This window comes from Agelaius phoeniceus, chromosome Z (assembly GCF_051311805.1).
Source record: "Agelaius phoeniceus isolate bAgePho1 chromosome Z, bAgePho1.hap1, whole genome shotgun sequence".
Taxonomy (NCBI): Eukaryota; Metazoa; Chordata; class Aves; order Passeriformes; family Icteridae; genus Agelaius; species Agelaius phoeniceus.
Genome location: NC_135303.1, coordinates 47917082 through 47926159, shown reverse-complemented (window position 1 = coordinate 47926159; position 9078 = coordinate 47917082). Strand labels below are relative to the sequence as shown.

Below are 9078 nucleotides of genomic sequence, written 5' to 3'. Positions count from 1 at the left end.
TTCTCCCAATAAATGAGGGGATGAGAAGAAACAGCCTCAAGTTGCACCAGTGGTGGTTTAGACTGCATTAATATGGAAATAATTCACTACTGAAAGGGCTATGAGTCACAGACCAGGCTGCTCAAGGAAGTGGTTCAATCCACTGTCTGGAAATATTTTAAAGATGTGGCATTTAAGGACATAATTTAGGGGTGGATTTGGAAGTGCCAGGTTAAATGTTGGACTCAATGACCAAAATTATTCTATATAGATATGTTTATATGGAGATAAAAAATAGTCTTAATGTGTAGAAAAAACAGACAGATGACAAGGTTTTATAGGCTGCCCTCTCTATGAATGGATCTAATTACTGGAGGTAAATAAAAAGATAATATCAGAGAAAAGTTTACTATATTTGTGCTGAAAGGAGATTATGAACAAACAATAAAAATCAAAGACATTGTTTACATGACCCTTATTTTCACAGAACTGGTAATATTCAGGTTGAAACCATGATCCATCCTGGCCCTACAAAGTTACTAACTGGAATCCTTTTATTATAATAACTTATCCCAATTATATCACATAACTTTATATTTGAAAATAATTAGCAATAGTTAATTAACAAGAAATAGAGAGTTCAGGGCTGGTTTTTGCAATACAAGTTAAAATGAAAGTGCAGAGTCTAAATGAAGTCAGACTCAAAAACATTTTAGACATGGATATCTGTGATGACAACCATGAGAAACATGACCTTCCTGTTCCACAGGGCAGTCCAGAAGAGAAGTGAGTTTGATCAGTGTAGTCCTTGTCCTATGTGGTAGACCACACAATCTGGGCGAGAAATCAGGAGGGTCAGCGTAGCAGTTTCAGCCTTACCATGTGCAGTCTCTAAGGATGTGGGGTCCCTTGTATTTCTCCCAGGGTATTCCTGAATTCTCCCCTTTTCCTCCCCAGGGTTTTGTTCGAGATCTCTTCTGAATCTCTCTGGATTCTCATCAAATTTCTTTAGTCTCTTCTCATAATCTCTTTGTCTAGGCTACCTCCTGTAGGTACCTTCTGTGTCTCTCTTGAGATAGTGGACAATATCCATTACAGACTGCTAGAGAATGCCTGGTTCCTGTATTCAAATTCTCTCAGTATCTCACACTTGGCTCCTGCCACATTGCAACTCAGTCTGCCCTTGCTGAAAGTATCTCCACACTTTCTCCATGACACTTTTACAACTTTTACAGCAGTTAACAAGCTGTTTACTTGTAAAGGGTTACCTTATCCTTCTCTATTCTTTCATAGCTAAATTTCAGCCAGGCTCCACCCACACTGCCTGACACAATCTAGCCATTACTCTATAAACAATCCTGTAACTCTTCCTATATATTAATTTCATAAAATCATCATGTTTCAGTCATCCCCATGGCTTATGCAACTCAGCAGATTTCCAGCCATCCTCTTGATATTTCTCCTGTGGTTAGAACCATTGTTTCTTGGAGGCAGACTGGGGAATGGGTTAATACAATCAATTTGCCAACAAGCTTCACCAAGCTTGTGTCTTGGAATTGTCAGCAGCAACAAATGCAATTCAGGGACCCTGAAAGCAAAGGCAATGTTTGGTCTAATCTTAATCTTATCACTGAACTAAACACAAGGTGCAGAGCACCGAAGTCACCACATTATCTCTAGATTGTGCATACCTTGTTCACAGAAGAAGCTCACAGCTCAAGATGGGAAATCACATGCTGCAGAAAACTGGATTGTACATGGTCATCCCTTGCAACATATGAACATTTTTTTTCAGCAGGACTTCTATTTGCTTCATTTCAGATCAACAACTTTGTTCAGCTGCTACGATTTCCTTCCTTCCTTCCTTCCTTCCTTGGGCCTCCAAAAGTAAGTAATAAAAGAAAGCAATATGCAGTATTTTATGTGGGATCATTGCTAATCATTAAAAAAGAAAAAAATGTATGAAAATCCGTTGAATCTCCTTTCTATTTCCTTTACTCCTTGCTCATATCAGGACTACAGACAGTTCTGTTCCAAATCTGTTTTGTTTTACTCTCTCTACAGGGAGAGAGTATAGTGTGTGGGGTGAGGTCTTTAATCTGTTTATTTAAAATTCTGTTAAGACCTTGTTTGTTTTGCTCAGGCACCACTTGAGGTGCCACCCAAGGACAGCACAAATAACTTGCAGCAGCAGAGGACCAAGTAAACCAGAGTACAGCTTAGTAGTGTAGCAGTGTCAAAATGGAATCAGAGCCTGGATAAAACATGCTATTTGTGGACTCCACCAACATTGCCACATGATGTTTGTGTTGCCAGCTTGAGCCATGGCATCAAAATAAAGTGCAAAACCCAACGGGATGCTGAGGAGAAGCACACCAATGTGTCATCCTCCAAGCAGTAAGCATTTTCCTCAGAATATAGAGGAATACTTACTTCAGCTCATGTTCTTTGATAAGCTAAAAATGTCTGTTTTGTACCTTTGCACTTAATTCAGCCCTGTGCTTTGCATCCTGTCTCTGAAGACTTAATTTCAAAGTAAGGCAATAATCTGTTATCAAGTAGAGAAACCACGGTGATGACTGCATTTCCACAAACCTAAATGATTTTCCAATTATGGAAGGAGCTGTGAAATGCAACCTTGGCCACTAAAGCTCTCCTACACATCATACAGATGTTCACAGCCTTCACCATGCTGTGAAATACTCATCAAAATAGAAGCCAAATTAACACCTCTTACAAAGACTGCAAAAAGTGACTCACCAGTGTTATGCTGTTAGCAGCAATAACTGGATTCCTTGGACCATCAGCAATATCATTCACACATGCACCCTTGTCAGGCCCTTGTAAAGGTGCACATTATCAAGAGAATTAGTCAGGGTAGAACTGAGACACATGATTTTCCAGACTCCAAATTACAACCTAGTGATTACTTTCACAACACAGTTGAGACAAATAAATACAAGTTGTTCTAAAAGGCTGCTTCAATTATTAGCTATTCATGACAATCTGAGTACACAAGGAAAAAAAGGGAGAGGTTTATATATATTTTTTTAAATAAACTTTTAATGTGCAATATAGGCATGATCACTACAAGATCTTCCACCTATACGCAATACTACACACTGTTAACACACCGCATTTTCACTGTACATTAAAAAATCTGGGAAGAATATTCCTTCACTGGAAAAATATCATACAATCACTTAAATAAACAGAGACAACATTACAGTGCAAACAAAATCCTAGTTTTATTTATTCTGCAATTATTGAGTACTTTCTAAAAGTCTTTTAGAAAAATAATAAAAAAACCTTCCCATGGACAACCAATACGTTCTGAGATGATTTCCTTTTCCTGAACCAAGAACTTTGATCTGATCTTTGAAGCTGTAATAAGCAGTATATTCATTTGTATGATGCACATTCACATAATTTGTATGAAACAATGGATCCCAACCCAAAATACGCAGACAGCAATAAAATGGCACTTGCTGGCTTCATCTGACTTTTGATCAGACCCATGACAAGAAAGGTCTGGTACAATAGTTATCCCCATGACTTAAAGACAAAGTGCTTAAGGAAGCCAGACAAGGCCTTGGTTTATGATGCTATTGGTTTCTACTGGTAATTGCTGTTAGAGTAGGGGCATACTTTTTTTTTCCCTTTAAAGAAGAAAAACAGACTATGGAACGGCAATCATGCCAGATTCAACACACAAAAGAAGAAATAACACATATTTCTGTCCCAAAGGGCATGATAATTTTGCTCGAGCTCACAAAGGCCAAGACTCAGAGCAGATATCACCTGATTTCTAATTTGTGTGAACTATGCCACCTTCATAAACTCCTACTCTGGTGAGAGAATATACTAACTTAAAAGTGCCTGTACGCTTTTGTCAGTTGAGTGATGTTAAGAGAGTAAAGACTTTAGGGAAATAAAAAAAGCATTCAGGTAATATGATGCCTTAAGTTTCAGCTTTCATATTTTTCAGATTCTGTGCTGTTTTAGTGTGTAGCTCTGAGTTTCATATTAAGTGTTGGTAAGTTCTCTTCTCAGGGTAGATAGACAAAACAATTCCTTTTCCAGCTTGACCAAGGACAACTGTTACAAGCTCCAGGCCCAAAAAGTATAAACAATGGTGAATTGAAGAGAGAAAACAAGGAGGATGGAAGTTCATAACCTCAATCTATAATTGGACAATTAACTCCCATATGCTAATGGACCAAAACTTATAAAAGTGTGACACCTTGTGACTGGTCATCCATTTTGTGACCATTTTGGGTTCATCTTGGGTGTAGCCCTGGCCAGGCTCTTACATTGCCCACGGTGTATCCTTTAAGGCCTTTTATAAATACCTACTTTATTCTTTAACTCTATCTAGCCTCTGTTCTAGGTCAGCCTTCTCAAGGCATCAAGTACACAAAAAGGGGATATTTGTTTTCACTTGGAAAGGCATGTTGTCTCTTTGTCCTCCACTGAGCCACCCTCCTCAGAAAACTGGAAAACCTATTTCAATGCAACTTCCGATTCTGGGTAAGACAGACAGTTTGACCCATTACCACTGCTGCACAAAATGACACTGGGCTCTTCACACACATATGATCAACTTCTGTTCAATCTGCATTGGATGCCATTTAAAGAATAAGGCAGGCTTAAAAGGAAACAATATTTAGCACCAGTGAGAGTATATGGGTCATCCTTGAGGTTCTTAACAGATTAAACAATACCATGAAGAACTACTTTTACAGGCAATAAGTGGTTATTCCATCACAATTTTCAGATTTGCACTTCTTTCTAAGCATACATAAAAAAATAGTAGTAGCTAAGAAAGCTGAATTAAATAGCACACAATTTCACAGTCCTATTGCTGTCTGTAAAATACATAACCTGCATATAACCAGTTTGCTACTATACCAGCTGATGGGTTAATGCACAACATTCTAGATGTATGTGGGAGATGGCACAACATGAGGACTATAAGGCTATAGATTCCCCAGTTCCAGCTTGTGTACAATTTTATAATTTTTCACTTATCTCACTGAATGAGCACACAGAGCATGTAAAAAAATATGACCCAAGTACATGGGCACTGAGTTGGCAGGACTAAGATACAGAGCAGCTTCCACAGTGCTTCTGGCTGACAGCAACTGAAATACAGCAGGAGGCAGGCTTCTGCTCATGGTGAAAAAGAGCACTGGCCAGAAGGTATATGCCAACAGGGCTATGGCTTAAGAATGCCTTGGTAGACCAGAAAAACAAAATTCTGCTCTGCTACATACTGCAATTCTCACAGCTGCAAAAGCCATCTTGTGGAAAGGCAGTGTGATACACGTTAGCCTGCTACATGAGTAGGACAGCTGTTTGATCCACATGAATGAGCAAGTGAAGATTTTGCCTACTAAAGCTTTATAAAAGCCTTTGACCACCCTCATGCATAAATACTAACCCACATATCAAAATTACTTATCCTAACTACTTAAAACATTATGGTGTAACTGTCCCAAACAGAATTAGCTGCCTGTACCTACAAATGAAACTTGCAAATGAAGACAGTAAACATTAAGAGATTATTGTACCAAAAAGGATAAAAATATATAACAAACTACTGTTTAATTACATCCCCTATTCATAAGTAATTGACCATGATTTGCTCTCACAAAACTATTTTAAGATTGTGTGTCTAATAGAAGTTCAATATTTCACTACCCCAAGAAACTGCATTAAAAAAATCCCAAACCCATCAAACTATGTGACCAGAGCCAGAGACTTGCTTGCTAAGCAGCTCCTTCTCAGATCCATCAAGAACACCCTAGGGTCCCTCAGAGTAAGGTTACTCTTTCTCATGGAGAAGTTTCTCAGGGTAGCAAGAGAATACAAGTTGTTCGTTTTTTACTGCTGAGAAGAACTTGTTGATTCTTCTCAAAGCACGAAGGAAGAACTTTTATTGGGAAGCACTTTCATTCACACAGAAGATGTGGGAAGGCTATCTGCTCTCCTTGCATTAAAATAAGTGTCCTTTCTCTTACGCAGCAATACAATTCTAGAGGCATGCTGCAGCACAAGTGTGTCACACACACAGTCCCACAGACAACTCTGCAGAGAGCCCACATTCACAAGACTAAATGCTGCTTCTCTCCATCATATACTCAGGCTCCTAATTCTGGCAATGAATTCTGTGCAACCCGGCTTATCTCTCACCTCCCATCCACAGGAAGGGGTAAGACTAGATTATTAGAGAGTCCGTACAGCCACAGGGTAGAGCAAGGACAAGTGTTCTGCTCCTTTGATAGGCAGCTTTTTTGTAGTGTAGTAGTGGATGACTTCAGGAACACTGTCGAATGGAGGGCTGTTCTGACCCAGGATGTATTTCTCTTTGGTTTTCGTCAGCTTCATATGCATAAAACCTTGACTGCTCCTGCAAGGAAAGCAAAGTGTAAGTTCATGCTTGTGCACAGGGAAGAGGGGTGCAGCACCACCACAGGCTCTCCTCATGGAGGGGAAAGTAGGAGAACAAAATGCCAGTACCTGGTGAGGGGCAGGCCAAGACAGTGGTCAGACTGACTGTTTCCAGCTGCTGGTTGCAACCCCCATGGACAGTTCACCACAAAGGCAGCCTAAGGCAGTATTTAGTTTTCAGCACCTGTGCTGCCTTGATCCACATGCATGGCTGTCTCACACAGAAAGTGATCCAGAGGTGTACCAGTAAACAATCCATTTCCTTCCCATGGCCCTTCTCTCCAGCCCCTGCAATATTTTCCTGTGAACACATTTTCACTATAGCTAGTCATTATATCTGGACCCAAATATCTGTGGTGTTGGCCTGTCAGAGGCCTGAGGGTTCCTTCATAGGCACAAGCAGGCCATGAACCTTGTTCAGCTAGGCAAGACAAGACCTGTCCTGTTCTACCCTGCGGCTGCCTCAGGGCAGACCTCACCCATTCCACTCGGGCAGTAACTGCCCAGAACAGATCTCTGTGCATAATCTGGTGGCTTCAGGTGGGAAAGCTACTCCAGGTGAGCATGTTCCCAAGGTTCATGGCACAGTACTGCTTCAGACTGCGTGCTATACTGAGCAAGGGCTGCTGTCTTGTTGTCTTTCTGCAGGCACTCTCTTTGAGGAAGGCTCATTATTACACAGGCAGGAGAAGAGTGTCATGGAACTCATGGAACTGCCCTGCCTGCTCTCAGGAAAGCAACCCATGCAACAGAATTCCACTCTGATAGAAAGCACCCATACTGCCACGCAGCACCAGAGGTAAAGCTGGCCTCAGCTCTTCCCAGAAGTGACCTTTCAGTGTCTGCTGTCTCAACATAACATATAGGCTACTTTAAGACTGTAGAGGTCAGCTAGGGCAACACAAGTGCAAAGAACACTTCCTACACATCAAGATCTTAAATGAGGCTTAGAAGGTTTTTACAGCTTGTTTGATGTCCCAGTCCCTAATCTTCTGGCTCCAAGCCATTGTTTCTTCTAGGTGTGTCCAGGGGCAGAGACAGTAGTGTTAAAACTGGAGTTGGCCTGTGTCAGCAAAAAAACCCAATTCAAGATGACACAGAAAGCTGCAGCAGAAAAACAAAATTATTTTAAAACCAGCTTCTCTAAAATCTGCCATATGCTAGTTAGCAGGTGCAGAGTTCCTTCTGTAAGTGCCTGTATCATAACCAAGCTCATATCTTTCAATGTATTCAACAACTGCCTGATGAAGAGAAACCTGGTGCGCAGAAACTATAGCAGGCACTCTAATTATGGCTCTACATGCTTAAAGTCGTGCTTTAAATATCAATTTTTTAGTGGGAAAATATCTCTTTCAAGTCATAATTAATCTCTAAATTATTTTCCTTAAATAAGAGCGACATCTTTAAATACTTATTATGAGGACAGATGTATTGCTCTCTTTCTTCAGTTGACTATGAATCTGCTTTGCCACAAAAGGACTTGAAAATGTGCAGATATATTAATGGAATCAGGTGCATGCTAATTTCAGAAGTATGACAAGGACTGAAGAACAATCTTTTAAGTGCACTTTAGTGCAGAGAAGGGAAAAGCACAAGCCTTTTTTTGAACAGGAGGACAATGCAGACAGTATGAACAAATTGTTACAAGCCATGTATTCATGACAGCTGTTGCATACCCAGGAAGGACCTATGTATACATTCAGGTTTGTGTAGCACATAATCATTGAGCTCACACAAAAAGAATCCTGGAAATATATCCTGACAGGTGAGCCTTCTGGATGGCCACACTGCTTGCGAGGATGAGGGAAAAAGAATGTGAGCTAAAAGTTATGAATAGCAGGCTAATGGCATGTAGACAAGGCAAATACATAGCTTCTGCACTTGGGATGGAACAAACCCAAGCAGCTGTGCAAGCTGGGGCACAACAGGCCTGAAGAGGAACTATGGTAGGGAGGACACATGGTGGGGAGGAGAATGATTCAATGGTCTGCCCATGAAGACCTACTGCAGCCCTGAGTTCCACAGCAAAGTGCAGCCAGCTGCTGGAAGACAGTGACTACTACTTCTACAGAGCGCTCGTGAGGCTGCACCCATATCTGGTGAGAGGGTGTCCCATGATAAAAGAGATGTCAATACTGGAGCATATCCAGAGCAGGACTACTAAGCATAGTCTGGGATGGGAATAAGGATGGGAATATCTGACGTATGAGGATAGGCTTGAGGGAATTGTGCCTGTTTAGTCTTCAGGAGAAAGAAAGGTGAGATGGAGGGTGTCAGGTTGCAATCATCCACTGCCTAAAAGAGAGAGATACAGAGAAAACAGAAGTTTCTCTGTCAACAAGCACAAGCTGCAAGGGAGTTCCCACTGGACACAGGGACTCTTCTTCGTAGGAGTCCTAGAGCCCAGAAACCAGGATAAGGCAGGTCTGAAGGGTTTCATCCTCACAAGTTTTCCAAAGCACTCAGCAACCTGATAAGCATGTATTGGAGTTAGATCCCAATACTGCCGGATGGAACGTGCCTGGGTTCGTCTGACCCTTGCTGCTGGACCAAAGGCGGCGCTGTGGTGTTTCACCTCAGAGACACCTTTGGCTGGCTGGATGCTGCAGCTGGGCGCTTGGAACAGGTCCAGGCATGCAGGAACCC

General features: G+C 41.2%; 1 protein-coding gene across 1 annotated transcript in view; it reads right to left on the bottom strand.

Moving 5' to 3' along the window:
• Nucleotides 1-368: 368 nt before the first annotated feature.
• Nucleotides 369-9078, bottom strand: part of SHB (SH2 domain containing adaptor protein B) — a 61516-nt gene continuing 52806 nt past the window's right edge. Inside the window, exon 6 of the mRNA XM_054651964.2 lies at nucleotides 369-6391. Within this exon, the coding sequence (XP_054507939.1) occupies nucleotides 6208-6391 (184 nt within the window). The 3' untranslated portion in view covers nucleotides 369-6207. The remainder of the gene's footprint in view (nucleotides 6392-9078) is intronic.